The 16,546-nt window shown below is 34.0% G+C and overlaps 1 protein-coding gene across 2 annotated transcripts in view; it reads left to right on the top strand.

The window, feature by feature from the left end:
- LOC130894826 (pikachurin) overlaps nt 1-16,065 on the top strand; it is a 31,720-nt gene extending 15,655 nt beyond the window's left edge. For both annotated transcript variants that reach the window (XM_057801829.1, XM_057801830.1), the window contains exons 4-10: nt 759-960; nt 4,051-4,385; nt 7,486-7,622; nt 8,612-8,872; nt 9,019-9,353; nt 10,464-10,787; nt 10,968-16,065. In XM_057801829.1, coding sequence (XP_057657812.1) covers nt 759-960; nt 4,051-4,385; nt 7,486-7,622; nt 8,612-8,872; nt 9,019-9,353; nt 10,464-10,787; nt 10,968-11,232 — 1,859 coding nt within the window. In that variant the 3' untranslated portion in view covers nt 11,233-16,065. The remainder of the gene's footprint in view (nt 1-758; nt 961-4,050; nt 4,386-7,485; nt 7,623-8,611; nt 8,873-9,018; nt 9,354-10,463; nt 10,788-10,967) is intronic.
- Nucleotides 16,066-16,546: the final 481 nt, after the last annotated feature.

The raw sequence follows: 16,546 nt of genomic DNA, 5'->3' as shown, positions 1-16,546 counted from the left end.
CCCCTACATTCCAGAACATAAGAAAATATTTTGTAATAATGATGTAGAGGTCGTCCCCTTGCATAAAATGATGACGTGGAATATATATTTGAAAATTTCGTACGTAAAGCTTGAAGAAGTAAAATACTAGAAAATTTAACTTAATTCCCCTCGACATCTTCCCGGAAGCTTTTTGATGCCGGCCTCGATGAATTCCTCGGGATCCTTTCAGTGGTAGAAACATATGGTAGGGTAATAAATCCGTACTATAGGGTGGATGTTCTAGTATCCACGGAAATGCTTGTCACTTTTTTCTGATTAATCGAAATGTCAAGAAAATCTACACATAGTATTTTGAAAGTTGGTACTATGGATTTCACAATGGCAGCGTCATCTTTATGTCAGTTTCTCATTTAAATAAACAGTGTTGTTAGATCTTATCTTTGAAATAAGTAAATGAAAAGATTTTGTTGTTTTAATTGTTAATATTGTCGTTAGAAACTTGACGTTCTTAGAGAACGATTCAGTAGAATCTGTCCAACAAATTAACCATAACTAGAACATTAAAAAAACATGGCGTCCTCTATTTATTGTTGTACGTGTTAAAAATGTTCTTGTTGCTTATTTATTGCGAAACATTGTGAAGAAAAAAACAATTACCGACGAAGTTCTTGTAGAAATATGAACAAATATGAAATTGTCGTTTCGAGAAGTTAAACGTGATAAATTGACTAAAACTTGTAACTTCTAACTGATCTTTTTCTCTTTTTCTTTCATAGACAAAGAGATTCAATCGCCTCGTTTTACCGGTTCCAGTTGGTTAGCGTTTTCCGCTTTACGAGGGGCGTACAAACACGTCCAACTCAGCTTGGAATTAAGACCAGAAGCATATGATGGAATTTTTTTCCTAACCGGTGAAAGGGACGATATGGAGGGAGATTTTATGGCTCTGTTGCTTCATCAGGGATTCGTTGAGTTTCGGTAAGAGATTTAGTGTCTATAAAAACTTCCCTAACTTTGATTTAAGTAACTCAATCAAAGAAGTATATCGTGATTCATCACTTTTTAACCATTTGATCTAAATTTTGTTCTCAAATGTTATTTTCATGAAAATTATGTTGATTATGGGGAACCTTCAAAAGATTTGTTCACTAAATCTAAGAAAACTCTGACAAAAGCTATCATCAGCTCAATAAACTTAATATAGAAGTAGGATTATTGTTCAGCAGAAAATAAATACACAAATTCAAACTTCCAGTAACTAATTTCGTTTTTTTGTCATGCAAAATCATGATAATAACCCCAGACGTTTACAAGAAACGTTAATTTGCTTTATAACCACACGCAAACAGCTTATCTTTAGAAAGTTTTTCCTATACTAACGATAAAATTAATTCTCCGAGGAAATCGTATAAAACATTTTCTCGAATGTTCTTTCAATCAATTTTCCGGGCAGTCGATACAAATAGAAAGTGATCCGAGTCGTTGACCTTAACGAAAATGTATTTTTTCAATCAAGTTATTTTATTTTCGAAGGAAAATAACAAAAACAAAAAGATTGTCGAAAAAAAGGCCTTTACACACGAATTACATACAATATTTCTTTTACTAGTGGAAGTTTTATCAAAATACAGACTTCTAAAGGTAATTTCCGTTATAAAATATAAACTTTGAGCATTTCAATCAAGATTAGAACAAATTAACAAAAAAACTGACGAATAAAAAGTATTATAACTACATAAATAGAAAAATAAAGAATGCGACTTGAACCTGGGACCTCCCGTATGTGAGCCTCGAACCACTACACCACGGAGACCTTAATAATACTTTTTTCACGCACTATTTTTCGTGGTTTTTGACGTTAATAAGATAGTCAGCGCTGTAAAAAAAATAATTTTGAGAGACCGTAGCAATATTTTCACCACATACATGACTTGGATACATCACTATATTCCAGAGAGTAAACTCACGTCTATGGAATGGTTGAAGATGGACGAAGGAGCGTCAACTAAAGCGAAGTTTACACTCCCAGCTGGTGAGGCAAGAACGAACTTTCAAAAGACACGTTGAAAACTTTTGTTGTTATTTGTTACACAGCAGTGTTGATTAAAATCAATCTAGGTTTTTTTATATACATTTTATTTACATCTTCATATATATATACATCATCTATCACTTATATCTTATAAAACCAACCATGTGCTAAAAACCCGGTAAAACCATATATTAACTTAACCTTACTTTTCTCAATAATAATCAACTACTATTTCTACAAATCAAGCGCCATCTCTATAAGAAAGCATTAACTTAAAATAACTCCTAAAGATTTCTATTATAACACCTTTCTATAGATCAAAACAACGCCGAACCGCATACAGTTCGGATTACGATCAAAACGTTGAACGAACCGGTTGAAACACTCTCCTTATAGTTACGATTTGTAGCCATGCGACTTTTTTTATTTGAATCATTGAAAGAGGCACTTGGTGAACTGCGAATCGAATCAATGATGAGGAATCCTTCGTGCACGAATGGTTAAGTGACTAACCGAGATATTTTTACAAAAAAGCAACCGAAAACTATCGAAGAGGTAGCAAAAGTAGAAAAACTGTATGAAATGCCATATGTCAGAGCATATTTGAACAACCTTGGTAAATTCAATTCAATTCTGAACCTTTGTATCAAATTTTCTTTCGCTTTTCTGCTATTTCGTTAGTTTTCAAATCATATATATCCTCAATGACTCCTTTCGGCCGTTTTTTCGATATTTATCTTCCCCCAACAACATTCTCACAGTTCTCTAAAGTCGAAAAGACCTAAAATCAAAACGATTCGTCGAAAAAAACATTTGAAAAAGTCTAAAAACTGAAAAGTTAAGTACAAACAGCTTTTATTTGGCGGAGGCGCACCCATCTTTCATAAATTTTTATTAGTTTCTCGTTTCATTAATTCTTATGGAAATATTTTGCTCCAATAGCAAAATCAATGATTCTTAAGACATCTGATTGAAAACAACCAATCAGTGAAAGCGTTTATGAACTTTTCTAAAGAAAGTTAGATCGAAATCAAACAGCGGAAGAAGTGGCATTAATTTTAAAGGTTAGGACTGTTAACTTTAGAAGAAAATGTGGTATAAAATTTGAAGGCACTATGTGAAACCTAAAACGAAAAAAAAACCAATCAAAAGTGAAGCTCGAGCTGCTCGCGTTTCCATAATACGAAAACTACAATCTGACCCTTTTAAAACGAATAATTATTAATCTAATGATTATCATATTATCAATTACTGCTGATAACGAATCGGCAACACTAAAAACTCTCCTACAGTAAACTTTTGAGAGTTAATACGTTTTAAAAAACACCCTAGTAATATTTCATTTCGATCTCCCCCGATTCGTTAGTAGATTCCGAAATGCAATACAATTTTCTTCGACCCTCAATTCTCCACTGACTTACAGAGTGTGGATAGCGTGGAGGTTCTGCGTGACACCTGCCAGGTATCTCTCGATCGATATCACCGCCTCCCATGCAATGTTTTACGCTAATACACCTCCTTATTATTAGTTTTAAAACAGGAGCAAATTTGATCGTTGTTTGCTTGTCCTTAGTGATTTTAATTTAATATACGAGGGGTCGTATGAGAAATCTTTTTTATGTCTACTACTCTACGTATTCACTCCCGAATTTTTTCTATATCTTTAGTCTCGATTTTGCTTTTTTTTTCCTCTTTTTTATTGAAGGCATCTTCAACAGAGCCCTTCTTCTCTGTTTTGGACCTCCCAAGTTCACCGAGTTAAGATGTTCTTAACTCCAGAGTTTTGCATCCTCCGATAGTAACAACATTAGTAGCCCGTCATATATGATGTTCCACATGAGAAGGTCTGAGTCTTGAAGGTCATTCTCACGAAATTCCGTATCGTTAATACATGACGCAGATCTATGACTCAGAAACGAGGGATCGTATGAGAAATCCTTTTTATGTCTACTACTCTACCTACTCACTCCCGAATTTTTTCTTATATCAAGCCCCGGAACACTCTGTATATCAAACTATAACATATTTTATTACAGATTCGATTGCGGTTCGGGTGTAGGTGTCGTACGTTCCGAAGAAACGATCCTTTTAAATCAATGGAATCACATTACCTTATACAGACATCGCTGGGACGCTTGGCTTCAATTGAACTTAGGTAAACACGTGCAAGGACGAAGTAAAGGACTTTTTTCCAGGATAACATTCAGAGAACCGCTCTTTATCGGCGGTCCAGGTAATATGACGGGATTGTCCGAAAAATTGCCGGTGTCTATTGGCATGAAAGGTTGTATAAGACATTTGGAATTGAACGATCACGCTTACAAATTCGCGTCGGAGCCTCAAGGAGAAGCCACTAAAGGATACGGAATCGGTAAGTTATTCTATATCCTAAATGTTCTTCCTACGCTTCGATATATCAAAGGTCGAAACTCAAAAAATTAGTTAATATATTTGATCGATTCCAAGGTTAGGTTAAGCAGATATAAAACTTTAAGACTGTATATCAAAAAGGATAACATTGGCCTTTTCCTCAGGATTAACGCGAATATTAAGGAAGAGCTACATACGAAAGGATGTTTTACTTCATTCCTATCGTCAAAACTGTCTTAAGATACAGCACACACATGACTTGGGTTTTCAAATCATGCAGTTCCTTGTCGATGTTAGAGAAGTATACCACGACATCGTTGATGATGATCAACCAGTAGGTTTAGGATTAGTCGTCTTTTATCCATTCACCAAAAGGCATACAAGACTTGGTATCTGGTATATCTGCAAAGATACCAAGGTTATCAACCATCAACGAAGAATTGGAAGAGGTTATATCTGTCAGGTGTCAAAATAAAGTACAAATGAATCTTCCCTGGTGATTATTACCCAAATGTGGTGGTTGAATGAGCTCTATCTGAATCCAGTAGCGTTTTCAGGTACGGATGCTTCACGAAACTTCTAAAAAAGTCTAGCGGAATCATCTCCTGAAAGTTCTTGAACAGTTTTCTTTCCTTGTTGTAGTTGCGTCAGGATTCCTAATTCCTGGTGTTTTAGGAGAGTCCCTTCCATTAAATTTTGCAAGAACTCAAAATACGGAGGGCATTTGATGAAGATTTCGCATTGGTTACTGCTTCGATGAGATCTTCTCTATCGTGAAGTCTCTAGAAGTGTGAAGATATTTTTAATGGCTTTTCTTGATGAAATGATTATTTATATATCGATCTTTTGGTACAAATATTTGTCATTACGAGGATGGTCCTAGAAGTACCTGGCCCAACAAAGAAAACACCAAAATTTTGGAAAAAAAATGTTGGAAAATCTTTGACCACCGAGCAATTTTTGCAAGTCTGGGAATAGTAAATGATCCAAGAGGGTTGAATTTGGCGAAAAGGGTGAATTAAGAGGCAATTCAAACTTCGAATCATTAATTTTGGCCATTGCAATAACTGTCTAAGCCAAATACGGCCGTTTTTGCTACATGTCTTTGCTCAAACTTCGCATAATACTCGGCATTGATAGTTTCTCTTTTTTCAAGATAGTCAATGGAAATTATCCCATTAAACCAACGCCATGACCTTACCTGCAGATGAAACAATCTTTGACTTCTTTGAAACCAGGTCCTCTCTCTTCAGTCCATTTTTTTTATTATTGTTTTGCCTTAAGTCATGGACCCACGTTCCACGAAATTGCTTTAATCCTGTAAAACACTCGATGGAAACATTTTCAAGACACTGTTTTTGTTCCAATGTGAAGAAAAGCTGCCACCATCTTGTCGTACAGCTTTCTCATGATCAAATTTTCAGTTAATATTTGATATAAAATGTCTACTAAGTCAGCTAGCTCGCGCACTTCTAGTCGATGAGCATCCAGTGGATTTTTGGAGTCGTCATTTCATTCGGTCGACCACTGCGATGCTGGTCCTTGCAGGTCGTACAGCCCAAGGACCATTCTCGTAAAATAGCGCGGGAAAAACAAATTTCAACGCATTAAATAAGCATTATAAATAAAACTTTTGTCTTTGTAGAGCTTCCATGAAACAATTGGACTATTTATTATATTTTGATTGATTTTCCTGGACAATAAACTAAAGAAATATCAAATAATTGATACGAAAAGTTCTCCTTCTTTTTTATAAATCGCCATTTCAAAGAAATATCCCTCGTCATTTTATAAAAAACGAGTTCAATATTGGTGGATTCAGATAAAGACCTTATTCGACAGCTGTATTAAATCGATTGTCGATTACTTCAATTAATTTTATGTTGGTAAAAATAAACCCGAGACCCGAATGTGTTCTTCGTGACGATAACAACCATAATTAAATAGTATTATCAATGCTCATCACCCAAAAGTAAACGTGTCTGCTGTAATGAAAATCGTCCTTCTTGTAGCATGTAGTCATCCAAATAACAACACGCAACGTCGTTTTTTTATGAAAAATGCTTTCAAATATGATTATTCGACAATTATTCCACGCTTTTTGTGAGGTTAATATACATATGGTACCCCAAAAGAAGTTTTCTAAAGAAGAGTTGAATTCAGAATTTCAGATACATTACATCGAGCTCTATAGATGGAAAACGAAGTTTAAACGTACCATGCACGCTCTACGAATTCTTCACCTAGAAATAATCCATTATTCCTCGAAAACTCTCGCGAATCCGTCCTTTTTTGAAGGTCACGTGACGTGCAAAAGTTATCTGAAAATGCTTGAAGATTTACGTGGGCAAATGGAAGGAGCTTCGTCTGACATGCCTCTCCGTCAAGAAACGTTGCCGTAAATGCATTGAATTCATTTACATTAACCCTTTTTTTGTTACTGAGATCCAGATCTGGACTATACGGTAGCTATTCGTTCAATTTAACCATCGTTGTCATCGACTTGTGCATCAATGCATTGTCTTGGTGAAACTGGTTGTTTCATCGACATTTTTCCTTGATTTTCTCATTCAAACGATCCAACAACTTTATCTGCCATTGGCTATTGATTGTCTCTCCCTTTTAGAGATAGTCGATTAAGAATATTCCATGCGCAATCCAAAATATTGAAGCCATAACCTTCCCAATTGACTGTTGGGTCTTTGGACGCTTCAGACGTAGTTCACCAGCTGCAGATGATGGTTTTTATTCCCGATAACCCACATATCGACGATTTGTGTGCCTTCTCAAAGACCCCGTTTAGCACAGTAACCCTTTTTGGTGAAATGATGCACGAAAGCAACATTTTCCGACAAGCAACCCTTTAAGGTTTTCCAAAATTTATAAACGTGACATGTATAAACTTAAAACCCTAAAACCACGTCAAAAATTTGTAAAAGTCACTACTAATCTAGTTAAAATGCTTCTAGGACGTCTCTAAGTACATCTGAACTCGATAAAGGATATTCTCGAAGGATATTTTGACATTTATCTTCTAAAAATTCAGTTGATTTATATCGAGTTCATATTTAGATTTCATGGTACGTTTTTTTTTGTTTCAGTGGAGTGTACGGCGGATCGTTGCAGCCACGTACCATGCCAACATGGAGGAAAATGCCTTACCAATGATAATTCCGCAATATGTCTTTGTCCTTTGGGGTTTTCCGGGGATTTGTGTGAAATACGAGTTGATTTGCAGGTAAATTTTCATTACCATATTAATCTAATTAAAAGCAAAAACTTAATTGTTGATATACCTTACACAATCTACAGCTTCCTTCGAAGTTTTTTGTACAATCCTTTTTCGAAATCGCACACCAGACCAGTACATAATTTTAAAACAATGAGACTGTTCACAATATGAATATTTCAATTACGAACTAATTAAATTAGTTCTAGAGCTGTTTCTAGTTTTAAAGGTGTATGTGAAAGTTAAAAAGGCACACGAATTATTTGATAAAGTGTCTGCAAAAACAAGTTGATAGTTTAGGATCGTTATTTTGTCCCAAGGGGATCGGATACTTTTGAAGATGGCGCTACATCTTTTAAACCAGGATCAATTTGAATCGCGCCAAGTCCAGTAATGATTTACCACTTAAAAATTGCTATTTTCTGACCAAGATATCTTAATTTTGACAAGTCCAAATGAATTATAAATATGATTGACTGGTTGACAGATTTTATGTCTTTATTTAGTCCGATGAAGATGCTGCTGAAATTTCATACGCTTCAGACACAAATGAAATAAACAGCGATGAAAATAAAATGTATACGTCGCGGTTTTTGTCTAAGCTGTCTATAAACGAAGCTTGTATCAAAATTTCTTTCCGTGCAGCTGAGTTTTTGCATAATATAGTTGATGAATCGGATACTTTTGGAGAAGGCGCTAGTTTTTTAAACCAGGATCATCAATTTGAATCACACCAAGTCCAATAATGATTTACGATTATCAGATGGTTTACCTAAATATCTTGTAGATAAAAAACTCATTTCTTTTTATAATTTTAGCTTGTTTAAACACTCTTAGTCATTTATAGGACTTACAACAAGATTGTTGCTTTGGACAAATCTTGCACTAAACTTAGAATATTAACAGAATTGTCAAGAGTGTTTGGTAATATGAAATACATTATGATCAATAATTATTTGAATGCTTCGATTTAACGATTATTACGGTTTTATTTTCAGGTACCTTCCTTTAACGGATCAAGTCATTTAAGATATCGAGGACTTGGAGAAAGCGCTCTAACATGGTTAGATCTAGACGTCACCTTCAAACCAACTGCTCCTGACGGTCTTCTTTTATACAACGGCCACCGTATAGACGGTGGCGGCGATTTCGTAGGTCTTTACTTGGAAAAGGGTTTTTTGATATTTAAATATAATTTGGGAACCGGTTCAGTTGCTGTCAAGAGTCAATATAGAGTATCCATGGGAGAATGGCATCAGGTAACTAAAATTAAACTAGTTTACATAACTATTTATAATACGAGGGATGTAAAAAACGTTTAGTAATATGCACTGGATCCAAACGTATGATGAATCATTTGATTGAAGTTTTAAGTCATAAAAATATTTGATTTTTCATTTTCCAGTTGCGAATTTCACGAACCGGTCGTTTAGCTATCCTAACCGTCGACAACCAGTTACCCATGGAAGTTCTAAGTCCGGGAGCTTTCACGCAATTATCGCTTCCACAAAATCTCTATTTAGGCGGAGTTCCAAACTTCGGGATAGTTTCTTCGCACATCAAAACTAAAACTTCGTTCGTCGGTTGTATACAACAAGTTCGAATTAACGGTAAACCGGTATCTATACTCGCCGAGGCCTTAGGGGGCGCTAATGTCGATAATTGTCCGCATCCGTGTGTCGCGAGACCTTGTGGAGAAGACGGCGAATGTGTTCCCGAAATGGAATACTTTTCTTGCAAGTAAGTACAAAATTTTTCTAAAATGAATTTTCAATATGAAACTTTAACGATTAGGAATCGCTGTTTTTTTTGTCAGATGTCATTGCAGCAACCAAACATTGAGTTTTGTATCTGGTTTTAGATATTCTGGTTGTTCGCAATTCAACCAGAGGTTCCATTCATAGCATATCGAATTTGCTTCTATACATGCATACATCTCCATTTTTTGCTAATAATCGATCTTATTCATCTCATTCAAAAGCGATGATAAAATAAAAAAAAGTATCTTCCACTTTTTGTCACTTGTCACTTTCTTCTGACTGATCTAAATGTCACGTAATTTGACACATAGTATTTTGAAAATTTGTACTTGATAAACGTCATACAGATTTGACAATAGCAGCGCCATCTATGTGTCAATCACGCTATTTATTGTACTTTGTACGATGAAATAATGAACTACTTGAGGCAATTACTACATTCATTTGTCTACATCAGCGCCATTCTGGAAGTTTTTTGAACTGTTATTCATCGTTTACAGCTGAATATTTAACTTCTTCTTCAATAAGACATACCCATCACTTTACCATAATTTTACAAAAGAAATAAATTCAAAATTTTGATAGATACCTTGAGAAACAAACGATATAAAATGAATTATTGAGATTTAATTAGTAATTATCTTTTTTCGAACAAAAACTACGTTCTGAATGCTGAAAGTTATTTATTTTCGTATGTTTTATAATTGAAGCGAAGCCCCCCATAAGAAAAACAAAATAATGATAAAATAAAACTAAAATAATCCTCATGCGAAGAACATTTTTTTTAGACAATTTTGGCTGTGAAAAATTCATGATTTTTGAACTTTTTACACTCAAAGTACACCACGTGAAAGTTAAATTAGGTTAGGTTGATGTATACAAATATTAAATAAAAATGAAAAAAAGTTTTTCAATCTCAAGTGTCGATATCTCGAAAACGAAGCGAGATATCGAAAAATTTTATTCTCCATCTTCGACTTATTTTGGGTCGAATGGCGCCACGGAAATCGTACTCGTACCGAGATTTGTAATATAAATGACTAGAATTTTCAAATATTCGAGATTTTTCGTAACGATTTTTCATTCTTAGATGTAAACCCGGTTATCGAGATCATCTTTGTTCGAGAGGTCCGCCATATTTTCACGGCACCAATAGCTACATTCATTTAAACGATATGAAGACGATGGACGCCATTTCGACGAACCCTTTTGTGGTAAACGTTCGTTTCAAAATTTCCTCCATATCCGGTTTACTCCTTTGCGCTTTCGATAGCGATAATTACATTTCATTGGGATTAGAAAATGGAGCTCTGGTACTTCGATTCAGCGACAAAGGATGGGAAGAAGAAATCAAAGTTGTTCATAATTCGACTACTGTTAATGACAGATTGTGGCATCGAGTGAAAGCTGTCAGGTAAGGTTAGGTTAAGTTAGGTTATGTTAGGTTATGTTAGGTTATGTTAGGTTATGTTAGGTTATGTTAGGTTATGTTAGGTTATGTTAGGTTATGTTAGGTTATGTTAGGTTAAGTTAAGTTACGTTAGTAGATGATAATGAATAAATACGGTTTGAAATTGTTTGTTTGATTTTCTAGAAGCGGATCTGCGGGTTTGTTGATAGTAGATAACGGCGCTGCAATAACTCGTCAATCAGTAGATGTATCCAAAAAAAGGATATTCAATTCGAAAGACGAAGGCCTATATATAGGAGGTATGCCACAAGCGGCGCTAGAAACTCTAACGAAATATACGACAAGTGTGATTGGTTGTATTGCAGATTTAGTCATAAATACGGATTTTCATCTCAAAATGATCACGCATTCCGAAATCAGTCACAACGTAAGCGAATGCGAAGCATGAGTCAATTAAATCATACAAATCGAGTCAATAATTAGCGCAATTGTGACCAAAACGGCACCCGAATCGCGATTTATAAACGGGGCCTACGTGTTTTTTTTATTTTTTAATGGAAAAAGTGTAAAATCTTTCTGTCTGACAAAGTGTGAATCTCATTTCTTATCTTCACTGACATTCGTGTGCTAATTGTGTGAACAAAATAAGGCTGATATTGAAGAGATATTTCTTAGCGAGATGCGGTCATAACAAATCATAGTAGAGTAGCAATTTACGAGGTAATGGTCCTGGAAAAACCTCTTCATTGTTGGACAATCTTTTACCACCACAGAAAATATTCCCAGGAGGCTAAATCTTACGCTTGAGATAGCGATTCAAAGTTTATATGTGACCTGGTGCATTGTCACTTTCCTCTTACTCAAATGCGTCTGTTTGTGCTTGATATCTTCACTCAAACGTCGCAATAATACTCGCCCTTCATAGTTTTTCCTTTCTTGGTGATAAACAATGAGAATTATTCCATAAAACCGACGCCATAACCTTACCTGCAGATGGAACAGTCTTTGGCTCCTTTGAAACAAGGTCCTCCCTCTTCAGTCCATTGTTTTGATTGGTATTTTGTTTCGGGTGTGAAGCTCCATCCATGGTTATGAAACATTATCAAACACTCGATGAAAACATCTTCACGACGCTGTTTTTGTTCAAACGCGGCACCCATCGTGCACACAGCTTTTTCATGTCCAAATTTTCAGTTAATATTAGATGTAAAATGTTTTCTATGTCTTCTAGCTCGCTCACTTTCAGTTCACGATCATCCAGTGGATTTTTTTCAACATTTCTGGAATCGTCACCTCATTTGGTCGACCACTGCGTTGCTGGTCTTCGCACTAAACAACTTGGCGTCTTCAAACTATAGTTTGTGTTCTTTTAAAGCAACTACCGCCATCTCTAAGTCGGTACAGGTACTTCTGCGATCATCTGCCATCAAATGAACATAGAATTTCATAATAAAAAAGTAAATACGCGAAGAAAACAACATGAAAATAGATAAAGACGATAAATAATGAAATAAACAAAAACAACAATAAAATAAAGGTTAAAGAAGAAAAACTAGGTACAAAAAGTGAAAAAAAACGAAAAAACTGACAAAACAACGCTTTAAAAATTATTTATTATGATAATTTGATCAATTCTTCTTTATGCTAACACACCGATTTTTCCAGGAGTTGTTGCTGAACATCAACCGCGTTTCAGTTATTTTAATACCTTCAATCGTGTGTTTTCACCACGTTTTCAATTTTGAGGAAAAAATAGAGTCTCGGAGCTGTAAATGCGGCGAATAGGGTGGCTAAAAACCACGATTTGCTTTCGCGAAGTCTTGTATCATTTGCTGATAATAATGGTTCATTTTGATGATCGAAGTGAAAAAAAAATCACCTTTCATCTTGTTTCATTGTCAATTTCTTCTGATTTTTCATAACCACATTTATTTAATAGTTTCTCATCGGTAAATTTAGAGGTTTAGCTTCCGCATTAACTTCGAACTCGACGTTTTGAATAGAAATAGATGTTAAGGGAAATCAAACCCAAGAAACGATGACGTAATGTTGAAATGACATTTAGCTGATCTTCTTTTTTTCGTAGTGCCTTAACTATCATCATGGCAATCTTTATTTTATCAGCAGCAACGCTTAAAAGCTGAAAAGAAGTTTCATTGAACTAGATTCTAATCCAGGATGTTTATCTTCTTCCTAGTCCTCTTTTACCAAATATTTTATTTTGTTATGTGGCCGAAGTATTTTAATTTACGATTTTTTCATTGTTATTATCACTACTCGTTGTTTTTTTGCTTAATTTTTTACCAGAACGGTCCAGGGAATCTTGAATGTTTGTCTATGAAACCAAATGTCGATGCTGTTAATTTTTTGCTCATATCTTCATTCAAAATCCAGGATTGGACTTCATAAAACAGATCAGAGGAGTCGTAGCATTTCAGAATTTCTATTTTTATTTTAAAGAAGAGATTTTCCATGCGTGGCCACATCTTAATATAAAGATGATGAATTCATTGTATATGCTGCATTATTCAAGTTTTTGTTTATAATTTTGCTACTCTACTATACAGTGCCTTATAATAACATCTTATAACGAAGAAATTCTTTTAAGGCCGTTATGTTTGTAACCGTATCTTTTCTAAATGGATATGATTCTGTAATTTGAAGAAATAATCGTATTTTTCTCAAAATAAATTCTAAATTTCAATATTACGATAAATGCACGGTTCTTTATACAAAAATTAACATAGACCATCATCAAATGCCTTTCAAAAATTCATTATATTTAACAGTGAATCAAAAAAAGTCGCCCTTGAATGTAAAAACTGAAATAATCTACTCATTCACCACGAGTTTAATATAATTTCGAAATTACAGAAACAAAACCATATTAAGGGTAGATTTATATGTATATTGTCCACCAAAAAGGGGCACAATTCGTGGGGGAATTTGTGTTTAGGATTGTAGATAGTAAAGGGATAAAGGTAAGATCGGGCTTCTGTATGAAACGTGAAAAAATATCTGTGATACTTAAAATTGTACGTTCAGTATACGTTTTTCGAAAAAAATAAAAATTCGTGTGAATATACAAAAAAATGGTGCTGGGTACCAGTGAATTTGAACCGAACTAATCACGATCATCGAAAAATGGGGAAAGAAATTAATAATGTAAATGAAAGTCTTACTAAAATCTCCCAATTGGAGATCAGACTTAAAACCACGGAACTTACAAACTGATTACATCTTTGGAAAATCGCTCGCACATTTGGAGACATCTCCACACCACTCAAACTACTTTTTACATAAAATTTTGACTCTAAAGTCACATACAAACTTTATTAAGAGAATAATATCAAAAAATAATCGCAGTTTTCTCGATTTATAACTTGTCTTTCTATTCTTTATGGACTGTATGGTAGAAATGCCCTTGTGGTAGAGTTCACCAGTATGTACGATCGTCCAAACGGTCTAAAACGATTCATTTGGTTATATTTTAAGCACAAAATGCGTTTTATTCCAAAAGGTCGTTGACCTGACTTTATTTCACCGATAACCGCCAAGAACTTCAAATTTTCGAGACTCATTTCTTTGGAGAAGTGCAAATCTGTGGATTTAGCTACCAAAGCACGATTTTCTCGAGCAATACAACCTACAGAAGTTCAATATCCACTGATATCTCTACACGACAGGTACCATTCGAGGTTAAACTTCTTGTACCTGCTTCTTACAAAAAAAAAAAAACAACGTATGTATAGTCCATCTTCTTACTGTACCTTGTCTATACACTCAAATGTTACAATTTGACTTATATTCTTCGATGTCTTTAACTGTTCTTTGATATTCTTCAAACTGGTTTTCAATTTTGATATTTTGGTTGTTGTATTCCGATAAATTTGATCCATCACCAATTCCCTAGGTGTTGAATTGTTCTTACTAGTTCCAGTTATAGTAAGAAAGTCCGATTTTCGTTTATCAAATCTACTAATTTTCTCTGTGACTTGTAAACTTGGTGTTGATTTACCATACAGTCGTGAGCATTTTAATAACTATGATCATCGTAAATAGAAGTAGATGATAGGTAGTAATAAATGGGGTAGTTTTATACTTCAAATGTTTTCTATTGAACTTTGTGTTGCCGAAATTTACAAACAAGTTGATCTTCTTAATTAGTATGTTTTGTATTTACAAAACGCATAGTTAGTAAAGCGAATTTTTTACTCTTATAAATTTTAATTCGTTTACTTCAATGTCCAAAAACTCCTTACCTGAAGAAGGATTTGACGTTGGTATTTGATTCTTTCCCCTTTCCATTCACAGCTTTCAAACATTCCATCTTCAATCCAAGTGTAATGTAACGACATTTTTTGGTCTACAAAAGACACGTACTTAAAATTGTGATGTCCCGGTTGATATTAAGACCTTTGAAGCCAAGTTTCCACAGGTTTTTTACATTCTAACTGAATGAGCAACTGAAGTAGATGGTTTCAAATGTCCATCATGTAAAACCACAGTTTTCGATAAATATTTTGATGAACAAACACCATGGAATTAGTATATAAATACTATAAGATACTATTAGGTCAAAAGATATAATACCGTGAAGAAATTGAAGTATTTTTAAAAAACATCCCTGCTGTGTATTTCCTCCCTCTCTTATCAGTGACTGATTAATATTTCTCTTTCTATTCTAACACGATTTTTGTCAATTATTTTAAGGAAATTTTCAATAAAATAATTATTTTCGTTACTTTCGAATGTAAACTGAACGTTATTGAAGAGCAAATAATAAAAAAACCATATCATTTAGATAAGAATAGTTTTTAACATCTTTTACAAGATTCTTATTTTTTTTGACATTAAGAACTTGAATACACACCGTTAATGAGAATTTTTAAGAAGTTTTTCCTCCCCTCTTTAATATAATATCAAAAATACGTAATAAATTATGTCATTCTTGTTTTTTATATACCTATAACGTAGCTGATTAAATTCATTTTTAATTTGTTATACCAAATAAAAGAATTGATTTAGTAACAAATCGAGAATAATCATCCACATGGTGTTGGTACTGATAAATCGTAAATGAAAATACATATACAGTGTGTATCTAAAGTCTATTAATTTGAAAATTCGGATATTTTTTCACGTCCTACACTTTTCGCAATAAACTTAGATACTAATTGGTCCAGTGTAAAACAATTCACCTTGTTATATAACTATGTATATGAACTCTAATTTGTACAGGTAGACTAATTTCTGTGTTGAATAAATGCTTTTGATCTAATTAGAAGTTTTATTTCGTTAAAGACGCCTACTAGTTAATGTAAAGTTCGACTACTGCACGAGAGATGGCGAAATTGTTTTTGAAAGTTAATTATATGGCTTATAAGTAAATTAAATAGATGCAACTCATATTTATCTACATGTACATTATAATCAGAGTATCTCTTAGAATTTAAACGATAATAAATCATATGATTGGGGTATTTGTCATGACAGTGTATTCATTTTTACAGCATGAATATGTTCGACTACCAAGCGAGAAATGGCGGCGCTGTTTGTGAAAGATAGTAGTGTGATTTAATAGTAAATTTAATCAAATAAACTAGTATTTAGTTACATGTATATCATGAACAAGGTATATTAGAAATAAACGAATAATACTTCACATAATTATAACAATTCAAATGAAAGTGAATCAATTTTTACTTCACAATAAGTTTGACTGTCTTGGGAGAGATGGCGACACTACCTGTGAAAGTTAG

This window comes from Diorhabda carinulata, chromosome 6 (genome assembly GCF_026250575.1).
Source record: "Diorhabda carinulata isolate Delta chromosome 6, icDioCari1.1, whole genome shotgun sequence".
NCBI lineage: Eukaryota > Metazoa > Arthropoda > Insecta > Coleoptera > Chrysomelidae > Diorhabda > Diorhabda carinulata.
The sequence above is the reverse complement of the archived record's forward strand: the minus strand, read 5'-3'. Positions and strand labels throughout refer to the sequence as shown.